Source organism: Eleginops maclovinus, chromosome 22 (assembly GCF_036324505.1).
Source record: "Eleginops maclovinus isolate JMC-PN-2008 ecotype Puerto Natales chromosome 22, JC_Emac_rtc_rv5, whole genome shotgun sequence".
NCBI classification, from domain to species: domain Eukaryota; kingdom Metazoa; phylum Chordata; class Actinopteri; order Perciformes; family Eleginopidae; genus Eleginops; species Eleginops maclovinus.
Window position 1 is genome coordinate 15,250,437 of NC_086370.1, and position 24,110 is coordinate 15,274,546.

At 38.5% G+C, this 24,110-nt stretch overlaps 5 protein-coding genes across 7 annotated transcripts; 2 read left to right on the forward strand and 3 right to left on the reverse strand.

The window, feature by feature from the left end:
* Positions 1 to 651: 651 nt before the first annotated feature.
* Positions 652 to 3,940, reverse strand: tysnd1 (trypsin like peroxisomal matrix peptidase 1). Its single transcript, XM_063874224.1, has 4 exons — positions 2,631 to 3,940; positions 1,681 to 1,811; positions 1,376 to 1,561; positions 652 to 1,193 (listed from the first exon to the last, which is right to left on the reverse strand). The coding sequence occupies exons 1-4, from the start codon at positions 3,716 to 3,718 to the stop codon at positions 991 to 993; spliced, it is 1,608 nt and encodes a 535-aa protein (XP_063730294.1). The 5' UTR covers positions 3,719 to 3,940; the 3' UTR covers positions 652 to 990.
* Positions 3,941 to 4,501: 561 nt separating this feature from the next.
* sar1ab (secretion associated, Ras related GTPase 1Ab) lies at positions 4,502 to 8,643 on the reverse strand. Its single transcript, XM_063875323.1, has 7 exons — positions 8,536 to 8,643; positions 7,364 to 7,434; positions 6,867 to 6,986; positions 6,703 to 6,768; positions 6,520 to 6,623; positions 6,278 to 6,409; positions 4,502 to 5,770 (listed from the first exon to the last, which is right to left on the reverse strand). The coding sequence occupies exons 2-7, from the start codon at positions 7,419 to 7,421 to the stop codon at positions 5,654 to 5,656; spliced, it is 597 nt and encodes a 198-aa protein (XP_063731393.1). The 5' UTR covers positions 7,422 to 7,434; positions 8,536 to 8,643; the 3' UTR covers positions 4,502 to 5,653.
* A 656-nt stretch (positions 8,644 to 9,299) lies between these two features.
* ppa1b (inorganic pyrophosphatase 1b) lies at positions 9,300 to 13,260 on the reverse strand. The gene is made up of 11 exons (XM_063875570.1): positions 13,100 to 13,260; positions 12,024 to 12,088; positions 11,555 to 11,608; positions 11,093 to 11,212; positions 10,891 to 10,977; positions 10,627 to 10,753; positions 10,410 to 10,537; positions 10,078 to 10,163; positions 9,893 to 9,968; positions 9,765 to 9,804; positions 9,300 to 9,662 (listed from the first exon to the last, which is right to left on the reverse strand). Exons 1-11 carry the CDS (start codon positions 13,158 to 13,160, stop codon positions 9,631 to 9,633), a joined length of 876 nt encoding a protein of 291 aa, XP_063731640.1. The 5' UTR covers positions 13,161 to 13,260; the 3' UTR covers positions 9,300 to 9,630.
* An 851-nt stretch (positions 13,261 to 14,111) lies between these two features.
* Positions 14,112 to 18,600, forward strand: eif4ebp2 (eukaryotic translation initiation factor 4E binding protein 2). The gene is made up of 3 exons (XM_063874735.1): positions 14,112 to 14,426; positions 16,137 to 16,319; positions 16,525 to 18,600. The coding sequence occupies exons 1-3, from the start codon at positions 14,294 to 14,296 to the stop codon at positions 16,554 to 16,556; spliced, it is 348 nt and encodes a 115-aa protein (XP_063730805.1). The 5' UTR covers positions 14,112 to 14,293; the 3' UTR covers positions 16,557 to 18,600.
* Positions 18,601 to 19,470: 870 nt separating this feature from the next.
* rps24 (ribosomal protein S24) lies at positions 19,471 to 23,296 on the forward strand. 3 transcript variants are annotated; one of them, XM_063875424.1, is made up of 5 exons: positions 19,471 to 19,563; positions 20,293 to 20,358; positions 20,469 to 20,678; positions 21,328 to 21,441; positions 23,053 to 23,296. In XM_063875424.1, the coding sequence occupies exons 1-5, from the start codon at positions 19,561 to 19,563 to the stop codon at positions 23,053 to 23,055; spliced, it is 396 nt and encodes a 131-aa protein (XP_063731494.1). In that variant the 5' UTR covers positions 19,471 to 19,560; the 3' UTR covers positions 23,056 to 23,296. The 3 variants fall into 3 exon arrangements, with proteins under 3 accessions (XP_063731494.1, XP_063731492.1, XP_063731493.1); XM_063875422.1 differs by lacking the exon at positions 23,053 to 23,296 and adding an exon at positions 22,458 to 22,481; XM_063875423.1 differs by lacking the exon at positions 23,053 to 23,296 and adding an exon at positions 22,461 to 22,481.
* The last annotated feature ends 814 nt before the right edge of the window (positions 23,297 to 24,110 follow it).

Here is a 24,110-nt window from a genome sequence, read left to right on the forward strand (position 1 = left end):
TCAGCACTTCTAACAGCACAATGCCTCTCTCGGCAGCATCCTCGGGACATTACTGGAGCCTCTCCACTAAGCAGTCTGGGAACAGTGAAATAGAGACCTTACAGTACGTTTCGGTGTATGCACATTCTTGGAAGATAAGACCAATAAAGCTTGTCTTAGCATTGTAAAAACTGACGGTAACAAATCCTCTAAATAACATTTCTCAGTTTCACATTTTGGCGATAATGGAAATCAGCACCAGTGATGTCCCAGTGGGTGAAATCCTAAATGTGCTAGCTGGGAGTGGGTAAGCCTGCCAACAGATGTTAGAATACCTGATACCAACAGCAAGTCTTCTGGCTGCCCAGAGGGACCAATCATTTTCAGCAACCTGTCAGCCCGTTATGCTGAAAATTCCTCCTGCTTGGTGACAACACGCCATATGTAACGGATCCAGGTGTTAATCTTAACACATTCGGCAATGTCTTTTCTTTGTGCGGTTACTGTACGACAATCTATAGATGTTCGACAGGTATGTTTTGTCTGATGCATTAAGATTTAACATACTGAAACATATGGGTATTAAATCTAGCTTTGTAGCACTATTTATTCCTTTAGTTGTCATAATATTGGTAATATGTGACAGAAATATACCCAGCATGCACCGAAATGTTACCAGAATAAAATATTTTATTAATAAAATTACATTTCAGTACAATAAAACTATATCAGCAGATATTAAGGTAACCGGTTAATAACATTAACTGTTCTTATAACTATTTCACAGTTAACAGCATAATTCTGGGTGAGTGAATCAACATTAGGAATGAATGATTCCTGTTTTAATAACACATTGAGGTTTGAAATATTAAGTTATATATTAGAAAACACCAGGTTCGTTTAAAAATGTCACATAATATTAACTTGATCTAATATGATTGCAAATAATCCATCTTGATTTAACCATACTACCAGTTTGTCTAGCCTATCTTAAAGTGCAGGGCTCCTCCGTTATAGTTTGCTCTGTGCACCCTGCAGTCTCCACACTGTGCTTACTTCTTTTTCAGTGTTGTCCAACACACTGAACACATTAATATCCTTTGTCTCGTGAAAGTTCTGCAACACTGTCTGGAAAACAGTCACTGGGATGCTAAAGTTGAGGTGGGGGTAGGTCACTTTGGCAGCCAAGTCCCTTGTGTTGCTGGACACAATACCTGCAAAATAGAAAATAATCCTTATACTCCTTAAAATTGCATAACAGAGCAGAAAGAGTATCAGGTGAGTATAGCTGCTTTCTCTATACGTAGTGCTTTGTTACAGTGAAGTCTTCCATGGTCATCATGTGCCCCCCACTGCTCAAAAAGAGAACAGGATTTTGTAGTTGCACGTTTCTTACCCAGCAGCTCCCCTGAGCGTGTCCGCACCACAGCACCCCCGCTGGTCCCTGCTTGAACTGCACAAGTGGTCTGAAGCATGACCGGCTGCTCATTCAGGCTTATGGTTTTGGAGAGGACCCCACAGGTCAGGGACGGACCACATCTCCTACCCAGGCCACCATATCCCATAACAACCACAGATTCACCTGCAGGCAGAGAAGCTGAACATCAGTCTTGTTCCGGTTACAGTGAACAAAGACCTCCTCTGGCACTGAATGTTAAGTGAGGTGTAACTCGTTAGGACAAAACAAGTCTCAAATCTTACCAGGATTGTAACCATGAGCCATTCGCGGGACTACAGCCCCTGTGGCAGGGTCTCTCATCTGCACCAGAGCCAAATCATAGGGTGAAGAGACTTTAGTGGAAAACAGCACATCACCTACAACACCATGGACTCTGAAAAATAAATCAACAAAACCATCAGCTAACATTTCACGTTTTGTGCCAAATCAGTACACAATGTGATCAGAGACATTACAGCTTGATGGAAGACACTGGTCCCACACAGATGGATTTTTGTGCATTTGAAAAAACGTTATTGTCTAGGGCTTTAAGAACCCCAAACTATAAAGTGGTTTGAGTTATCAGCAAATACCCTAAAATGTCACGGTAGGAAAAACACAGGTGTGACTAATAACAGATAGCTGTATTTCATTCAGGGACACAGAACCATCGTTATTGTTATGAGTCCCACCGGGAATCTTAATCTCTACATGTATGGCAGCCATTCCAGTGTGTGTTGAATTCCAAAACAGAGAACAATTGCCAGTAGTTTATAGAATACAATAAAATAAAATAAAACATTTAACTCAAAAGACGTACCTATAAAAATTAAAACAAGAGAAACTGATAATGCTGAAGTGGTCTCTTCATTTTTTCCGGGGCTGTATATATACAGTATATATATAGTTTTAATTGAAAACTAAAAAAAAGGGATCAATGTTTTAAATGCAGTTTGAATGATAAAAAATAAATCTGTTTATCCACTTTTGACATATCAATGTCAAAATAAGGGTCTTGCCTGCAAATCTGAGCAGGTAGGTTGAGTATAAACTGAAGATGGGGATTATAATACCAGACCTAAAGAAACATAAATTACTGGAACATAACATATTTTGAAAGGCCTTGATGTAATGTGGCAAATTAGGAGGATTTTAATCAGATTAACATAGGACCCTGGGAACATAGATATCTCCCTCTTTAATGTGCTATCACCTTTCCCTGTGATGGAACTTCAGGGTGACTCTTGACCTCCCGTTGACAACATGTCGGCAGGTCACAACCAGCTGAGGGGCAACAACGACCCCAGAGCCCCAGACCTGTCCACTCTCCACAAAGCACACCGTGGGGCATTCAACAGCTTTCGACTTGTGGGCTGCGTTGGACATGAGGAGGCCCGCTTCTCCCGGATGGAGCCAAACATCTCGAAGTGGATCTTGAACTGTCAAGCAGCGGATGATGTTCCTGAAGATCAGGTGGACAGAGCAGACCAGAGTGAGGCCGATCCACTCGTTTGCCTTCCAACCAAATGGAGACACGATCAGTCCAAGGAGACGCACATTGTCTTTGCCTTTCACAGCAAACAACCCTCCACCCTCTGTGCCTGGCAAACACCGGGCGTCCGTGAGGATGATGGCGTTGTCCTCTCCGGCCAGGTTGCTGATGATGCCTCTGCTGAGGGTGCTGATGAAGAGATCCACGCAAAGGGATCCGAAGGGTGAGCCACATGCAACAGCAGGGCAGCCTTTATGGAGGGATGAGCTGCTCTGCCAGGGTACAGTCCCTGCAGTTGGGCTGCATTCTGCTAACTCACTTGCCTTAAGAACAGCAAACCAGCTGAGGAAGTGAGCATCTCTGATCAGCCCCTCATCCTCTTCATCATCACCATGGAAACGCCACTGGTCAGCATCTTGGAAAACTGCCTGGAAAGCCTCATTGAACTCCAGGCAGTTCACCAGCATCAGCAACTCTGCAGAAACTTCCCGTTGATGTGTTGTTTTGCTTCTGGAGGGTGAGAAGCAGGCTTCTCCCTGTGCAGAGTGGCTGGAGTCCAGATCTCGCTCAGTGGAAAAACTGACGCGGATTTTCAGTTTTTCACTGAAGCTGTGCGGTGACAGGAACCTGTGGTCCGCGGAGAGGGGCTCTTTGTCGGTAGCAAAACGGGAAAACGGGACGGCGGTGCATATTATTATTCCAGTTTGAGGATGGACGATTACTCCGCTGCAGCTCACATGTTTCTTTGCTGAAAATGCCTCAAACAGATTGACAACACAGCAACACTTCTCTATGTCCTTTAGCTCCATGATGTTAGCATGTGAACTTTAACCATATAGTCGATGACGTGGTTTAGCAACTTTCAGACATTGGAAAACTGTTGAAAAGCAGCACAGACACCAGTGGTAAGACAATAAAACAAACCTCCATACTGATAGAGATAATGGCAGCCTGACACCGAATGTAAACTAGTGTTTTATTGCACGGTTCTATTTAATAACGTGAATTCCGTCCTCTAGCTTCCTGGTTGAGTCTCATTGGACAACCACAAAAACGACACCTACCGATTCTGTGATTGGTCAGAATGTGAACACATACAGCTCTAAGCCAATGGTAAACAGGGAGGCGGAAACTTAGTGGGTCTTTCGGCGACACATCTTCCACAGGTTTGTAAATGTAACGTTTTAAATGTTTTAAGGAATAATTTCCAAAGGTTAATATCTAAAAGGGAACGGAAGCCTTCATAATTAAGGCTTAATTGATAATTAATTACCTGTAATTTGTAAAACCAGTTTTTATTCAGTTAACTAGGTTAAGAAAGCTGTGTGATAACACCCCAGCATATTTCTAAGAAATAGTTATTATTTAGGGATGGACTGTTCAGCTGATGGATGTTAAATGACTTACAGTTTTTATTGTTTTTAGCAGTACATTTTATTGCATTTTATATTCATATCCTAAAACCAGTTTGACGTTATCCATTTATAATACGTAGAATATGTTAAAGTTAAAATAGTATTGTTTAATGAGGTTGAATCAAACCATTTGCTTTACTTTTAAAAATTAGACACGAATAAGCCACAGAAGAGAGGTTTAAAGGATTGTTGGAAATATTTATTATGCTCAAACTTCACAAGATGAATAACAATAAGACCTTTTGTAACAGATACATTGCTTCAGGCAAGCCAATTTTTGTATTGAAAAATATAAATAAGAGCTTATATACAAAATAATGTATAATATTGCATTAAGTCTTTTCATGCATATTGTTTGCATGCTCTATTTTCAATCACAGCCCAAGTACTCTCATAGTATTACTGCATGTTGTGAACAGCTACTAGTCACAAAGTACTCAAGTTGTTACAAAGCACCTAACTCTTCATAAGACAGGTAGTTTGTCATCCAAGTATGAGTTTCACCTGGCTGTGCTGATGCAGTTAATACATACTGCAAATATTTAAAACAATTCTGAACCATTGAAGATAAAGTTCCTCACAGCAAAATGTCAGTTAATGCACTTGTGGTCACATTCGAATAATTGGCATGTAGTGGTAAATCCTGTAATGATTGAAAAACATGCTATTAGTAAAACTGTCGGTATCCTTGGAGGTAGCAAGCTTCATTATTAACATTGCTCTTAATCAGAACTATGGCATCAAATCTCTGCAGCACTTTCCAGAAAACAAATTCCATTCTTGGACAACACCTATTAGAGTACTTCTAGATTCCAATCAATTTTGAAAAAAAGTCAGCTAAATATAAAGATATAATTATAATAATAATTGTTAACCAAGGAAGAGTATCTCCCAGTACAAAATGTTGACCAAATTGACCTTCACTGTAAGTCTACACTAGCCGCTAAAAATAAACCAGGGTCAGAAACTGGTTCAAAGCGATGACATGTTCTATATGGCAGACAGAATTCTCCACAGGCTTCAAGTAGGAGTACCACACCATGAAGAATACTCTCCACACTAAATCTGAACAACACAGATTGATAAATCCTTACTTAATCTTTGACTATCTGTGGTATGATTGATATGACATACAGATTTCTTTGAACTCATAAAGAATACAGGGTATATTGACACAAAACACTACTTGAAACACATTTCCTACAGGCACAAACAAAGTCCTAAATAAAATATATTTATCAAAATATTTGTCTACAGCAGGTAGTGTTGTGTTGAACATGTCTGTGTGCGCAGGTAGCATGGTAAACAAGGTTATTTAAAGAACACGCATCAGTCAATATACTGGGAGAGCCAGCGAAATCCGTCTCCATATCCTTGTCTCTTAAGCACACTACACATGAAAACTTCCATTGGCCTCAAATTCACCTCCTTCAGTGACACTTTGCCCTGAAAAGAAACAAAAAACCACAGATTATAATTCACAACCCAAAAAATGGCAACAACCTTTCCTATGGACAATTTTCAACATGTAAATGTCTGCATGCTGTCTGATAGAGGGTGGAGCATAGTGTGATATTTGTAGAGCTGCGGTCTGTCTCAATGACCTTAATCATTCCTCACTTTTGCATCCTACTTCTTGTTTCCTCTGCCGAGATACAACAGGTTAACCACCTGTTGTATACCCGATTAACACTAATGATGAAAAATGTGCATGAGCCAGTACTGTGCCAACTGTTTCTTAACAGCACAGTCCTGCCTGCCCATGGGTATTCCGATTTGTATTAGAAACACAGCGTTTTCTACTAACACTGAGTGCATTAACATTTTTGTCTGGAGCTGAAAGGAAGGTCTTGCCTTGAGAGATTTGTGAAGCTCCAAGAATTCTTGAAAGGAACATGCTGCATGGACACAAATATGCTATTTATTCAAGCTGTAAAGCAACAACTAGAGCACCTTTCCAGTTGTTTGTCCATGAAGACCAAACATTCCTCTGAGAGCATCCTCGCTGATGGCTTCTGGACGGTCGATCTTATTCCCCAGGATTAAAACCGGGACGTTTGAGATGGTTTCATCTGACAACAGGGCCTGCAGACAGAAAGAGTTGAATATTCATAAAAAGGTCATTCTTATGCGTGAAAGATGCAGAAACATTGGTGTGTGTTGATGCACAAGAGATAACAAGAAAGGTAACATACATCCAGTTCAACTTTAGCCTCTGTTAGTCGCTCATGATCAGCACAGTCCACCATGTAGACGATACCGTTTATGGCTGGGAGGTAGTTCTTCCAGATCCTTCGTGCTGTGAGAGCAACACAATATCAGCATGTATGTAACACACAGCTGTCCGTGCGTCAAACTGAGTTTTGACCTGCTCCTACCTTGTGTGTGACCGCCGAGGTCAAACGTTGTGAAGGTCATCCCGGCTATGGTCAGCTCCTCAGATGCTGAGGATAGAGGGGAAGCACTGACCTTAGACAAGTGTTGGAATAAGAAACACAAGGCCAACTGCTGAACTGACAACATGTGAAATGTGTGAATGTACTTGGATGCAGTGTTGGCACATGCTGTCCCAGCCTGTCGTCCCTGAGCATGTGCAGAAGTGTTGTTTTTCCAGCATTGTCAAGTCCAAGGAACACTAGCTTGCCGCTCTTCTTGTACAACCCTGTGGATAAAAAGTGAACAAACAATATGAATTTAGTATAAAATCACTAATAACAGTGTAATATTTCGTATTTAGGTTTGTATCTCAATGATGATGAGCAGGAGGAGACCGGGGGTATATTATGAGTATGAGTATATTACCATGTACAAGGAAACACAGAGCAAGTGAGTCTGAATAATGAAGTTACATATAATTGAATAAACTGTTTATTAGTTATTAGATTTATTTTTGTCTGTAGTCCCAAAGCATTGTTAATCTCTAGTGTAAGTGACAGACATTTATTCCATCTGGCTAATAAGACAACTGTACATGTATGCAACATAGTTCTGGTGGTTAAAGTTGGATAATACTTCTGATATTTGTGTACAACACTATACCTAATAGTTGCAAGACACTGCTGAAGCTCTTGTAGATCCAGTCAAATATAAAAGACATTTCTCTGGACTGCCTGTAATAGAGATCATACAAACAAAATGATTTCATTATTATATAAAAAAAAAGAACACAGCACAGTAATGAATTCATGATTGAGTTGCTTTCAGATCATAAACAAGCCTCTTTCCCAGGTGTAATAATTCACGGGTAAATGAAAACCCTTATAAGACAGCAAACGAAAGAATACATACAACTACTCAAGTAATGTACTGTTTTACGAAACAACAGAATCCAGCACTAAAGATTATTGTTAATCAATATTCCTGACCCTGGATTACTCTGCTGGTATGTGTAATCACTGTTTAATCACACAAGCTTTAAATCATAAACGGAAAGGGGGGCAGACTACGCAATACACAGTCTTTAAAGGATTTTTAGATGCTGGTTTGTTCTGAGAGCCGTTCCACTAAGTCAGACTGATCTTCCTCTGACTATTTTTATGACAAGTTGTGGCAAGGACACTTGATCTATGCAGGCTCCCCCTGCTTCCCTCGCTCTCACACTCAAACACACCTGTCACACTACGTGATACTTGATGTGCTTGTTGCTGTGAATAGTGAGGCCTGCAGTGACTAAGGCTTTGGGAAATTACCCAACTGTTGATAACTTTATCATACAGCCATGTTTCAGTCATTTGTAAACAACAAACTCCATTCATAAAGTGTGGCGTTTAATTCTTAAATCTGTGGATTTAAGACTGGGTCACAACAGGGTCTTTGTGCTGTGTTAACACTTAAACATATACGTAGTCTTGACAGAAATAAACAGCTGTTTTTTCACGCAAATATCAAATCGGTAATACATAAAAAATATATACATAAATATTAACACGACAGGCGACTAATCTAATGACGGAGCTCCTCAGAAATACTTGTTCCAGTGATTTCACGATTATTGCCACAGTTCGAATTATCACGTGTAGCTTGTAGTAACGACATCAGCCTTCCCACAGTAAACAATGATACCTTTAAAAAACAACAACGCGCAGTGATCTAGAATGACTAAAATAAACCTTTAAAAAGTGAGGAAAGTGGTTCAACAGGCAGATAAAATAGTTAAAACTGAATGTGAAAACTGCAACTACGTCAACTTGTTCTTGAATGAGTGGTATTACCTGGATCTGCCGAATTTGTAAGCTGCACGTCCGCTAGTTTTTGGTCAGAGCCTGTCCAGTCGACTGACATGTAGCCCAGAGTTTGACAGTTTGCCGGAAACACGTCACAGGGAAGGCGGGAGGAGCCCACATGCCAGAGATGTTTTTCTTAAACAAAAAGTTCTCACTCTTGTCTTTTAATATAATAATTCTACAGTAGCTTCTTTGTGGAGAGGTTATATGTAATTATGAAACAAACAAACACTGTTCTAGTTGTATAATTGTAAATGTTTTTGATCCAATTTCCAATGTCAGTGTACATGTTCAGCAGGTTTTACTCACATTTCTTGAAGAATTCAACATATGTACTACAACAAAAAAAAAATGTCTTTAAATTATTTGTCATTTTGTCTTGTATTTTTTAGTTTTATTAATCTATATAAACTCTGAGTATACCTCCATTTTTGACAGTTTACCAGCAATATTATAGGAAATAGAGATGTGAACACTTGAGAGTACAATATATCTAAAGACTAAATCAAAAGTAATGACCAAATACACATCATAAATAGTCATGTGAGAACAGTAATTACATGTCAACATATTACACTGCAAAAGAAAAGTAGTGTGGAGTACTGCACACTAGGTGGCAGCATTTTGCAATTAAAACTTCAGTCAAAAACAGTTTTAACAAAAATAAAGCACATTTGAACTTCCTAAATTAGAACCTTAAATGTTCTTCTACTAATTTTGAATAAATAAAACGAAAAAAAATAAGACCTCGATGACAATTTAAGAGAAGCTTTATTAAAGCAGTTCAGAGTATCATACATGATGGCACAAGTATCTAAAGGCACAGTACCTTTTCTATGTTTATGACAACTTGTGTGAAAACAGATTTAAATTAGTGACATTTGTTGGTCAAGAAATTAATACTGTTTCTCTTTCTCTACAGTATCTAACCATTATCTCTCCATACACTCCTACACAGAAACAGACAGCCCAAACCAAAACATTTATGTCCCGTTATTTCATTGGTTCCCATTTGTAAGACCATGATCAAGTAATTATGAGAGATGAACCTTTCACTCTACTCAAATCGAAACCGGTCCTGGTTTACTTCCTCGCGAAGTAGAACCATTTCTCCACTGCAAATGAAAACATCACAGTCAAACTCATATCAGATTAAACCACTTCAGCAGGAATCTAATAATTGTGTGATTATTTAAGGATTTCTTTTTTAAATATACCTGATGAGGGGATAGCTTCTTGTTTTCCAGGAGGACTTGTCTGAAAACAGAGTGAAACATCAGTTATGAAATATAATCAAGTAGGAAAAAGGCCTAGTATTGACAGAGGTCCTGTTGTAAAAACTTACCTCGGCAACAACAGTTTTAGACTCATCCACTGAACATAAGTTAGGGCTGTCACTGGGCGAAACACAGGTGTTTTTGCTGTATTGCATAAGAAACAAACATTCTTAGTTTAGAAGCAAAAAATATTATAACGTTTCAATCCTGTATTTTTTTTAGCTGGGATCAAAGCAGTAAGAACCGTGTTTACCAGTTCAGTTCACCAGCATTGGTCTTCCCGGAAATCAGGTTTTTCCAGAAGATGTGAGTGTTCTTGATGGTTTTGATGGCAAAATCCTGAAAACACAAAAAACGGTTAATGATAAGTCGAAAAGTAAGGTATTAGGTTAACAATAACATTCAGTTTATCATTCTTTTTTCTAGTTCCAAGAAAAGTTTGATAACTCTAGTTCCTTGAAAATCTACTTTTCTACAGCAAAGCATGTTTGCAATACAGAAACACAACTGTGTCAAGGAAGAAACATAATTAAGATTATTCTAAAAAGCATTTGTAGAGTAAAGAAAATGTGTGTTACTGTAGACCTTGTCTTTGAACTCGCCGTTGAATGCAAACTCGTTCTCTGGTTTCCCATCGGGCACTTTGTACATCCTGAACCAGTCGACAGTGGACTCCAGGTACCCGGGTTTCAGGCGCCGGACATCACTGATGTCTAAACAGAGATGGGACAACAAAACAAGTTCAGTATGACTGACGCAGAACTGCTCGGAAACTCAGACAAAGGGAAAAATAAAAGCTTACTGTTCAAGTCCTTGGCTTCAGGGTCCTCCACATTGATTACAATCACTTTCCAATCAGTCTCGCCTTCGTCAATCATGGCCAGGATCCCGAGTGCCTTCACTTTGATAACCTCCCCGCGGGAACACACCTAGAGACACAGATGAGTTTGCAGTTTAATTTCTGTTGTCATCAGCAGTATTATCCTTTTTCCAATGAATGAAGTAAAGGAAAGAAATCTATATCAACCGTGACAAAAGAACGATGATGAACAGTTAAATGTTGTACCTTAGTGCCGATCTCACAGACATCAATGGGGTCGTTGTCACCGACGCAGCCAGTATCTTCATCTTTGTGTGAGGGATCTTCCCATGTCTGCAACCCCCACAGAACAAAGCTGAGTTCAACATATGCTGTTGCACGTTTTAAACACTGGGCAGCATTGATGTTACAGCATCACAGTTTCAAGACACTTTAAAAAGACACTCACCTGAGGAATAGCTCCATAGTTCCATATGTAGCCCCTGTGTGGGAAAACGTTGGCAACGTATCTCACATTGCCCTTCTTCACATCTTGCTTTACAGGGTTCAAGGGGTCTTTTGTAGCAATCTGAAAATAAATTGTATTACTTTTGAAAGAAGCTATAAGCGCTAAAATGACAAAAAAAAATAATTTCATCATGTTAAAGTGCATTTGTACAATCTTATTGCATTAAATATTCACATTATTTCAATAATAGCAATGCCAGAAATTGTTAATATCAATGCTTAATCTTTAGAAGAAATACTACAGGAACATTTATAGGTTGAAAAACATTATTCAAGGGCTAAAAAAATCTGGTTAAAACTTGATATGATAAACTGTTGTATACACATTGTGGTTGATCTAAAAACCAAAGCTGCAAAAATCCGTTTCTATAGTTGATGTTGGAAAAATATTTGAAACCCATACCTCCATCTTCGCATTTGTCCATCTTGGCACTTCAACAACCATGTGGAAGATGTTCTGTAACAGACACACATCTGTCATTATATATCTTTTAAATTATTCTGAAATAGTTTAGCACATTACGGAAGATGACACGAAAGAAAACAAAAACATGCCTACATAAAGTGCATCATTATGGCATCTTTGACTTACATTGCTTGGGTCATAACCTTTCCATTAAAATAATAAGTTGTTTCATAAAGATAAGATAAACCATAATCTACAGCAATTACAAAATATATTGACTGGAAATTGATTAGAATAAGATAAAGGGTAAAGGCCATTGTGTACCTAAATGACCTTGTTATTCAAGAGAGCATTAATTAAACCAGAAATACATTTCCATGGCAGCTCTGTATATGACATTTCAACAGTGGCCGGATGGTACCTATAAACGTATAGGTTAAGTGGGGTAAAAGTGATTGAGCCTCACCTGACTCTCATCCGCATACATTGGTATGTCATGGAATGGTGAGATGTACTTTCCCTCAGCATTTTCTGTAAAACAGTAAGATTAAACACATCATTGTCATAGTGTCCAGTGAATTGCAAAGAAGTACATAGCTTTTCACTAATGTTTACTTCCACTTCTGGTTGTAGGTATGCCATTGAGTTGCTTGTTTGCTAAAGGTTGATGATTTTTTTGTCTGTATATCATGACCTCTCTGCCCATTAATGGATCAATGATATCCCAATCGAGCAGGCAGTGCCGGGTTACCTGCATGAAACACTCATTGTTGCATCCTGCCAGGCCTAGATGCTTTCACTATTACTAAATCAGAGTTAGCAGAGTACACAGGCTTATTTTACCCATTGTCAGACGACCATGGTCTGCATTTACCTTCCTTAAATTATTGCATTTTGATAAGTAAGGTAGTGACTTTGATTTATTCTGACAGCCCCCAAAAAATGTACGTGGGTTTGTCTTTAAAAACTATGAAAGAAATATGAAAATGGTTAACAAGGATAGTAAATAATCGGTCTGTGCTACTAGGTGAAAAAGAGCATTGAGATCACCAGGTTCAGTATTTACCCTCACCTTTGCCTTATCAATTACAGTTGTAGTAATACACTATAATCGGAGAGGGCGTTGCCTCGCATACTCCAAGCTTAATGATTTTTATGCTGGATGACGTGTTTATGCACCTTGCACGACTTTCCAAATACACCAACTTCCTTCTAGTAAATTCACTCGAGAATACAACTTGAACTGTGTGACCTACTGTGACGTTATGTCAGAAATCAATTCATCCACCGGCGAAACCGGTACAACTTGGCTAAGGCGACTTTGAAAGGCTCAAACCGAGAAAGTATGACTATTCAAACAAATTACGATTTGATTGTAATCCCTGCAGTTAGAAAAATGTCAACACGATAACTAGTTAGACTAACAGACAACAATGAATAAGTGACACGTGGAGGATTTAGCCAGTCAGAAGGGTTTGTAAAAATACGTCAAAGTAGCAAACAGTGAAAAAACTCTGTCTATTTAACTGAGTTTGTACTTACTGAAGAACAGACGGTAGTTCAGGGAGTGCAGGTTTCCCCTCTCTTCCAGTGTGTAGCTCATGTTTGGTGCAGTTCAGTGTTGCTGTCTGTCTGGGGATGGCCGCAAAGGAAGCGTCTGTGCTTTAGGTAGTGTAGCGAGAGAGGGCACCGCGCATGCGCAGTTTACATGGGATGCTTTCAGAGGCTATCGGAAATTTCTAACTCGACAAATTAAAATACAAAAACATGTACAAAAGTTGAAGTGGAAGTTTGAATTGTGTAACAAGCAGAACTGAATAAGGCTTAAGGATAACTAGAAGAATAATTATATGTAACTTCAATTTTAAAACTTGAAAAGGTTGTCAAATTGTTTAAGCAGCCACTTAATTTTAATCTGGATATGACTTCGAATACATCTCTAATGAATGCGGATACTCTTGTCACTCTCAAAGTATAAAATACATTCTTCATAATTGATATTCCCACTTGTTGTAAAAATATTCTGAAACAGTAAGGTTTCCCTTACTGAAACGTGCATATGACAATAAAGCTTTGAATGGAATTGAAAGGGAACTTATGTAATTTTACTCCACTACATTTATTTAACAGCTTTAGCTACTTTTAACAAATTGCCTCTCTAAAAACTTAATTAAAATAAAACGAGCTCTTTGTCACAGGAGTCAAATTATTTGATGAGAAATGTCACATGTTCTATAGCTATAGCCTATACACATATTCTGCACAATGAGTACATTTTGCTGATAATACTTTTTTATTACTTTTACTTAAGTAAGACTTTGAATGCAGGATTTCTGTATTCTGTATTTTTGCACTGAAGTATTGCTGTCTGTATCTCCAACACAGAAGATTGACAATAAAGTGGACTTCGACTTTCACTATTTTTACTTGAGTAAAGGATCTGAGTGCTTCTTCCAGCACTGCAGATATTCTAAAATCAATAATGTGTTTTCTATGTATACAAAGTAGGCAGGCACCATGCTGATGCTGACTACACATCCGCCCGCTGCCTGTCGTCCTTCCTGCCTTTGCTGAGGGAGGGGACGGTGCTGACGGCTGGGAGGACGAGAGGAGAGACAAGAAAGCTTTGGGGAGATATTAAAGAGTGGGAAACGGCCCAGGTTTCCACCGTCCGTCGGGAAATTAACACCCCTATTTTCTGAAACTGCTGGATTTGTCATCGAATCGGCGCTGAAAATGTCTACCAGTCGTCAGTTTAGCGAGAGCAGGGCCATCCCGACCAGGACGGTGTTGATCAACGACACAACGCAGCTACCTCATGACTATTGTACCACCCCTGGAGGCACTTTATTCTCTACCACTCCCGGAGGTAAGGGGATATCCCGACTTCGCATTATTTTTATTAAGAAAATGGTGGATAATTGTCATTTTGTGCTGTTTGTACTCTCACAAAACCTTTCACTGCTCATGTAACTGTGGCCTATAGGGTGCCGTGTCATCCCGATCAAAACAAAAACAAAGCTAAGCCCCGCCCCCGCGGTCTCTCACGTCTGTCTTATTGGCTGGCTTGCAGCGCAGAGATTCTGATGATGGCATTGTGCAGTAACATTTAAGGAAGGTGGAAATGGTTTTTTTAACCAGCTATTAATTACACGAATGTGATCATCTACAGCTTAAAGCTTGTACTGTACATCAGCTTTGCTTAGCTGGATTGTTATTTGCAGGAGAGTTCATAGGAAGCACCAGCTTTATATTTGAAATGATTCACTCTGCATAGCAATGTTGTATAGATTTACTGACAAAGATTTTAGCTTTTTACTTTTTTTTGTGAAAATGTCCCATCACAGTCCATGGTGACTTCTTCAGACATCTTATTTTATTCAAACAACATTCCAAAGCCCAAAGTGTTTACAATAATATAAAAGAGAGAAGCAGAAAATCTTTCATTACCAAAGCTTGAGGCAGAATCGTTTGGGCGTTTTGCTTGAAAATTAATCAAACTAGACAGACAGACAGACAGACAGACAGATAGAAATTCTTTCAATAAGAATAAGTCATAGTAATATTTGCTTGTATACGTTATGTCAAATGGCTTATTGACTGATCCTTTCATATATAAACCAACACGCATAATATTTGAGAATGCTATAAAATGATTGTTAAAAGCGGTTGTTTAAAAACTAATTGGGCAAATAGTTGACTGCAGGGGGCACACAGCCTGAGAAAAATAGCCTATGTGTGAAAAAAAAATTAAGTAAGACTAGAACTAAAAAGCCTTTGGACACAGTACACATCTTGACCTCTCAAACACAGATACTGCAGATCAAATTAATCACTGCATTGCATGAAATAATTGCTGGAACTGCGCTGTCAATATCGTTATTAGTTCCACCTATGCAATTTTGCTATGACAAGTTAAAGTGTGTGCTGTTAAAAAGGTCAGTGACTCTGATTAAATGTGATAATGATAAATAAACCAGAGTGCTATTATAAAAGCAAGGCTATCAAGATCAATGTTAAGTCCTTTATGTCTTGCTTTTTATTGTTCCCATTTAGTTGCATTTCCTTACATTTATTCATTAAGACAATAGACATTAATTAACATTTCTGTAAATGTGCCAGTATTTAGTCAGCTGGATAACAACTGTACTCCTTTGGTGAGATATTATATGCCAGTTGAGGTGATGATTAAATATGTATTTACAGAAGAAAGCAATACAATAAGGCAGCAACACAATGCCTTCTCAAGTGACTGCAGAAGACAAGTAGAGCAAGAAGCAGCAAAAAACAAACTTTATATCTTTTTTAACACATGCAAACATGCAGGGTACCCTCAAGCAAAATGGCTTCAATACAAATACAACCATCATGATGGAGATCTAGATTAATAATGTAACGTTATTAAAACGGATATTTTGTTTTAAGACGTTGGTGCCTTTTGACAGGGTGGCTGGTTTTAATCTAGGTCATCTTGATGAAGACAAGCCTTTTGTCTCACAGCTCATTTGATAGCACCGGCATGAGATGCTTCCCAGAATGGAGCACGTATATCTGAAACTTGATACGTGTTTTGTTGCAGGAACCCGGATCATCTATGACCGTAAGTTCCTGCTGGACAGACGTAACTCTCCCATTGCCCAGACTCCCCCGGCTCACCTGCCAGTCATTCCTGGAGTGACCAGCCCAAATGTCCTGAGAGAGAACAAGAAGAACGAAGCCAACAACCACATCAAAAACAACCATGATGGCAAGCCCATAACCGGTAAGAGTTACAATATGGTCTGAGTAACATCTTATGTAAGGGGAAGTGTGTAGTAGTCATCAGTCCCTCTCTTCTCAAACATGTAACATACACACCCTCTGTTGTTAAGCTGTATTTATTCTACTTAATACCCATTATGATATTAAAGATGCACAAGCTGTTTCAAAAAACTTTTCTCAAAAACATGTTGTTTCTTTTTTTTAAGGTGATGATGCTCAGTTTGAAATGGATATCTAACAGACTGGAACACCACCAGCAAAAGAATATGACCTGGCATCATCCGTGTCAGTGGCTTGGCTTGTAGAAACCAATGTTGTGAGCCCTCATGGCATCTTCTTTAGCTCTCTGTCTCGCTGCTGGATGTAATGTGTGTAAACCATGGGAATTCAGTGTATCATACAAACTGGTACAGTGTCGCCAACTCTGGAAACTACGTTCATTTGTATAGATTTCCATTGATACCAGTCGCTGTACAAAACCACACATTAAACGAGCGGGCCTCAAAATTATGTACCCAAACAAATTGTCCAATCTGCAGATTTTAGTGCTCATCTTCCAGCTTTCTGTGAGTCATGATCACTAACAGAGCACACCGCAAAAAGGACAAAATTCCAAGTAAATATGGGGAGAACATGGTAATTTTAGCACTGGCCTTAGAAATATTTAAAAGCTTTGATATTCATCACATATTTTGAAGACCATTAGCATGTTATTTAAGTTATGTTAATTAGTTTTTGCTTTTTGGTTCTGATTGAGAGCTACACAATCTATTCTCAATGTTTTGGTCAGGTAAATTTCCTGCAATGGTATACAAAAGGACGCTGTGTTGTTTTTAAGTTGCAATTTTATAAAGATTTCATGCCATTCCAGGACTCTAAGTTCCATTACCAACACAAGCCCGTGTGAGTTTTTAGACTGTTTAAAAAATAATTTTAGGCTGTTTTAAAATGTTTTGTAATCATGAAATTATTGTATATCCCAATATAATGTACAATTATTTATAATGCTGAAAAACAAGCATTTTATTCACAATTAAATTAAAAGTATAACAATGTCAAGCCTTTCAATTCATCACTATGATGATCTGGCTATACCGTTTCTTTTGCTGGGAAAAGTTAATACTTTTTCTCAAGATTTTATGTCACTTTGACCTAACTGGTTAGGTTTGTTAGCAAGACATTTGTGTTGAAATTTGGTAAATCTAAGAGAGGCAGTAAAAAACATACTTCAGGTTAAAATCCCAATGGTAATTTCTAAGTAAAATACAACAAGATTTTTGAAAAACTTGAAATAATCCAGATATTTTATATGCATTTTATTTTTGAATACAGTTTCTTAGTATTGAGGTATCTGTTTGGGTATCAGCACTGTCAAGCCTTTGGATTTGTAAAAAGTGTCAGAGAACCAGAAGACATTGTTTGCGTCAGGCTTGATAGATGTTGTCCCATAATCTACAAATGTGTCCCCAGTGTCCTTAACTCATCGTACATTACCTTATTATTTTCTGTCCATGCCTTAATTTACACCAAATGCAGTAACTAAAACATAGGTTCCTAGTCATCAATTTGTACTTTCCAACAGATGTTTATTTTTTCACTGTAACATTGAACAGGAAACATTGTACTTGGCATTTAAGAGAAAAACTTTTTTCTTTTTATTGGTTTTGATTTAATTTTTAGGTTTTTTTTAGGTTTTCTCTTCCTAAAGCAGCTGTGAAGTTTGAAAGTGTGATGGTGCCATTTTGGGATTTTGAGTTTCAGATGGCAATGGGCTAAAAGAATGCCACTTGCTTTTTGAGTCCCAATAGTTTATTTATTTTTTCTTTTGTACCACAATCATAGTCCAGTTGCTCATTTTAATCTTTCCAATCCCAATCCAATTTTTTTTCTCCAAATGTATTCCCGGCACAAGTTTGTTTCTCCGTATGAGTGGAACCACCGAATGGCTGAAATGGTGTCTATCAAAGATTTTCTTTTTTTCTTTAAGGCTTTTTAATTCATTCTGGTTATTTTGGGGGATTACACATTAAGGAGTTGCTTGAAAACCTATTTGTATTGCACTTTTTTGCTTTCTATTACGGCAACATAATTCATATTGCAGATTTATTTCAAATCGGTTTGGTTTCACATTGAGGGCTTAACATTGTGTGTCGAAAGAGATTTGAAACAAACTTACTGTAACTTTCTGTTCTGAATTTCAGTTACTTTACTTTAATTGAAACTCCAATGCCAGTGGACACTTTTGCTGCAAGATCAATAAAGTTCCGTAAGAAAGAAGATAAGATGTTGTGCTTTTAATTTTCTGTTTTGTGTGATATTGCTATTATAAATGTAACACAAAGATATCACAGCTATCACATGTAAGAGACCAGGGCCTTCTTCTCATCTGAAATGTCACCTCACAAGTACTCAGCTATAAATACAATGTCTTTGTAAATGTAATAGCATCAATACATTTTCCAAATCATATGAATATATTTTTTCATGTGTAGTACACCCAAACCCTGATTTCCTTATAGACAAAGTATGATAATACCAAAGACACTGCATTAATTGTTTTTGCTAATTTTAATAATGCAGATTTATAGGGAAGTTACAGCATTTAAGTACAAATTCAACTCTCATATTATTTATTATATGGCATGTGACAACATTTCGTTTGAAGTTATTTAAAGTTGGTGCTCCAAAACACAATTACTCCATACATTGTTCTACTTTATGGCCCTCTTATAATCGTCTGTTAATAAAAACTGTGGGTATTGACTGGGTAATAATGAATAGACGTTTGCTTGTCTGACGTCTAGTGGATTAAAGAGGAACCGCAGGTGATGTTTTTTTTCCCCCAAATATCAGTTTATCACAGGTTAACCCCAATTTCATGGTCTACTCAACGGTTAACCCTCAGTCATTTTTACATTTTCAAATGTGCACTCACACGACCCGTTCTGTGCTTTAAAGTTTGTGTGTTAATATTGATTTTTCAGTATGAACCGTATGAACGCTGACAGTTCTATTATGTTTTTTAATTAATTGTTACATAATAGAAAAACAATTGTTTTTCATGAAATACTTTACGTCAAGTAAGAACAATTGAATTAGTTAGGCAAGTTTTAGTCATTTTTGTTTACGCTTTTACATCAGGCAACACAACTGCGTGCCCACTCAATTTTCTGCAGGCTTTTATCCGGCCGCCTGCTGGTCCTTCCTCCTTTTCTACGTCCCTGAGCGAGGCCGGCGTCAAGATGGTGAGTCTTGTGATACAATATCAAGTAAAATCCTCTGATTATCGAGGCCATCCTTCCATCTGCACACTTTTAATCCACATGAAGTGATCGTTTAAGTGTGTGCTACAGTATAATGTCAATATTGATGTGGTAATAAAGTATGTGAGCAAATAATCAACCACCATCCAAATGCTAACCTAACTGATGCCTGCCCGGACGTTGTACACCCTGTATTTATCTCCTTCGGGATGGCCTGTAAAGTTTCTACTTTGCTCTTACTGATCAATTGAACTGTTTGACCTACTATGTTGTTCAAATACATACTTGAGTATTTGGGCGTAATTTAGTAGTAAATAAACGAACGCGAAGTGCTAGCTCCCAGCGGCTAATGTTAGCATTCACTACACAGTTAGCCATGGCGGGGCCCTCATGTTGTGTGATCAGGAACATTGAAGAACCATAGTTATACTCAAATGTATTAGGCTGGCAAAAAGTAATTCAAAAACCAGGCTGCACTGGGGCTCTAGAAGCTGTACATTTTCTAAGTTAGTTCGCTATCTTAGCCAGTATGTTAGCTCAGAAGCTATAAGATAGTGTTGTGACAGCATGTACCTGGTGAAGGCTGCATACAAATGCTAGAGCCTCTGTTGTTAGTGTTGAGAATAGTAGTTAAAGGTTTGACTCTTTTTTTTAATATATAAGTTGTTAAAATAATGTTGTTGAACATCATCTACTTTCTCCCTCCTACAGAATGACACAGTGACAGTCAGGTCCAGAAAGTTCATGACGAACCGGCTGCTTCAGAGGAAGCAAATGGTAAGGTTTCAAACGGCACCACAATTTTGTGTCATGACATATTAACCCACATTTTCTGTCTGACATTCAGAAAATTCACTGCCTGGTTCTCTCTCTCTCTCTCTCTGTAGGTCGTAGATGTCCTGCATCCCGGAAAGGCAACAGTCCCCAAGACTGAAATCAGGGAGAAACTCGCCAAGATGTACAAGACCACCCCTGATGTTGTGTTCGTTTTTGGCTTCAGGACTCAGTTTGGCGGTGGCAAGACAACAGGCTTTGCCATGGTTTACGACTCCTTAGACTACGCAAAGAAGAATGAACCCAAACACAGACTGGCCAGAGTGAGTTTTGCTTTGAGTTTTTTTCACAATGTATTTAGTAGCACCCCCCTTAGTCCCAAATCAAACGAGACAAGTATTTTTGAAAGTTGCATAACCCCAGTTGCAGTTAACTTCAACATTTGTTGCAGCCTATGTTATTCAAAAAGAGCAGCATCACTGTTTAACTTGTTGCTCAGCAAGCAGTGGCCTGTCCTGAATTCATCTGATAAGACACTGAGGGGCAAACGCGTAAATGACATTGCGCCTGCATTTTCTCAACTGAAAGGTCCTGCAAAAACATGAGGTGCATGGAGCCGATAAATACAGTGAGCTTAGCAATCTAAAGCAGCCAGATGAAAACACTTGCTAACCTTTTTGGGACGACATATCTTCATTACAGAGTTGTTGCCCACTGAATATACCCCATTTAGGTCATTTGCAAAGCACTTTACCGTTAAAGGCCCAATGTCAACCCCCTACAGTTTAAAACCACATCATTCAGTGCTTGTAATGCAGCTTTGATATTATTACCATCAATCCTCAGTGTGATGACGCGTTGTTGGCACAGATGCAAGAAGTCATTGTGAAAAGATTTCAAATCCACAGGTCACATTTACTTAGGTATTTAGATAAATGTGTAATGTTAAAAACGTGTTAATTTGTTCCGTAGCATGGTCTCTATGAGAAGAAGAAGACCTCAAGGAAACAGCGCAAGGAACGCAAGAACAGAATGAAGAAAGTACGAGGCACCAAGAAGGCCAGTGTTGGCGCTGCTGGCAAAAAGGTACTGTAACCGTTTGTATACTTTGTATGGTAGTACAACTAAAATGAGTTGTCAGTTTACAAGAGGGACTCAGTCTTCCGGTGAAAGTTTGCTTGTTGAACCTCTAATTTGTCTTGTCTAAGCAAAGAACAGAAAAGCCAAGTGAGGCTGTTTTCATTTAGTCCAGCTTATTCTTTCTTGATTTTCATTGATTACGTATTCTTTTCCCTACACTGCTGATCTCTCTTTTCACTACTTCTACTGTTTTAATTTCCATTGCCATCTTTCCAATCGTATCAAATGTTCTTCTGGAACTGTAGAAGGTAAACGTTGTTCATAGATGAACTAACTAGAGTGTGAATAAAAAGGAGTGCTGAATCCCAGCTAATTCCATCCTTTCACCCCCCCCTCACCTGCTCTATTCAGAGCCCTCGTGCACTCCCCCTGGATGTACATGATGCATCCCGTATGAAAGTATTGACCCCTGGTGAATACTTTCTAGGCTTTAATAACTAGTTTGAGCTGATAAATAGTAGTTTGGTAAACCCCTGTTTTCCAAACCAAATGACTAATAAAAGAATGCCCCTTTTTTTTATAGTCAAAGTTGGCTAAATGTTCTTTTTAGTATGACTCACAAGACTTAATTCAGAATGATTTAATCCCATTAAATGTTTGAGCACATCTCCGCTAAACGCCAAAGGTGGTGGTCTGTAGAGATTCTGGAGAAATGCTGGTAACAGTTTGCAATTAAATCAATTGGAGCCAAAACCTCGAGTGTTACTCCACTAAGAGCTTTTCCAGTCGAGGACAGCCATAGTGACCCCTGAACCCTGTGCCTCCAATCGCTAACCTGAAGTCCCCTAGAATAGACTGATACCACAGCTGCATCTGTAACGTCTTCAGCACAACTGGCTTTAATGATTGACTCAACAGCCACTAATTAATTCAGATCTTTTCTTTTCCATGTTTATATTTTCAACATTAACTTCATTTTGTCATGTTTTTTTCTTGATTTCGCTTCCCGTGGATTTCTTTTAAAGAAATGAGGTGTCAGTGTGCAGGTATAGAGCAAGCATGGCGTGCTATTGTGTTTCCCATCCAAAGCAGATAGACCTGAGCTGTGCCATGCATGTCCCACCTTAGTCCCCCTTCAGTTCCCCCTCGGTGTCCCCCCCCCCCCCCCCCACTCTCCTATGTTGTTTCAAAGAGCCTGCTAGTAGGTTTACCCTCTACCAGTCCTTTGTAGTTCCCTGTCTGCCATAATGGACCTGTCCATTAGGCTTTGACCCTCTCATTTAGACCCTGAAGTGGTTTCAGAATGCCTTAGACTTGTTGTGATTTCCTCCCCACCTTTTCTTATGAGTACAGGAAGTTGAACTAAAAGCCTGCTATGAGTGAATTTCTAACTGAAGTGTATTTTAAAAGGTCTGACTCAAGTCATAACAATGTTTTATAAAATCTAGATCTAAAATGTTGGTCTTTAAACGGTTCGTCTGGCCTGGCATAATATGTTAACATTAGTTGTCTCAAGTGGCCCTCTGGGCTTCATTTTACTCACATTTTTAAGAACTTCTCTTTTGCTGCAGACTTTGAGTTTTCTCTTCTAATCACTTTCTTGTTGTATCCTTACAGTGAGCCTGGACTGCCTGGGAGGGACTCGGTGCTCAAGATGTTCTTGTATATTGTCATCCAATAAAAATTTGGGAAAAAATGTTTGGGTCCAAGTGTATTTTCTTAAAACAACCATTTATTTCTGAGACCTATGTTTCAGAAATAAATGGGTGTATCTCTGTAAATGCCTATAGCAAGCAGGACCTCACTGGCACCCTATTACTTCTAAAAGTATTTTTTGTCTTAACTGTTACTTATTGCATTTTAAGTCGCAAGATCCATACTGCAATTTCAGTACAGTTGTTTTTGTTCAGCTGTAGCTGCTGCCAGGATTCTTTTTTTGTTTTAATCAAAAAGTACCCCATGGTGGTTTTGTGGGCCTTTCAAAAGCAGCTTACATGGTTTTGACATTGGCATATTGCATCTGTAAGGAATCCAGTGATTTAAATGACTAAATGCACTTTTTGCTCAAATCATTTCGGGTTTTTATTAATATTTCCCCCTGAAATTGCGTTGTTTATAGCGACATCCAGTGGTATTACTTAAAACTAGCCTTGGTTATGTCAATATAAGGACTTGCTTTCATGGATCAAATAAGATCAGTGATTTGCTGGTTAAAATATGTTAGAAATGCTTCTCTCACTGGCCAAAAACAAAGATTTTCTATTTTACACGTGTGGACCGATTTGACACACCTTTCATGGACTAGTAAATGTAATCTGAACATAGTGCTACATTGGGTTTGAAGTAGTTCAAACGATGTAGCTGTAGTAACCCATATGGCCACATGAGGACTCTCTTCACTGAAGAAAATGCAAGCCTAGTTGCATACAGATAACTGAAAGTATTCATCTGTTGGGTAAGGTATTCATCTGTAGTTTATCTTGGAGGCAAAACTCCCGATGACTACCTTGGACTCATCCACAGATAAGCCCGGCTGTGTATGGATTAATTGCTTTTTCTGTTTATAAACACAGTTCGGAACAGAATAGATATCCCTCTTTGCATCATGACCTTTACAGATCATTTGCATAGAAATGCCCTGAGAGTGTGTGTGTAAATGAAGTGATTAAAATGCC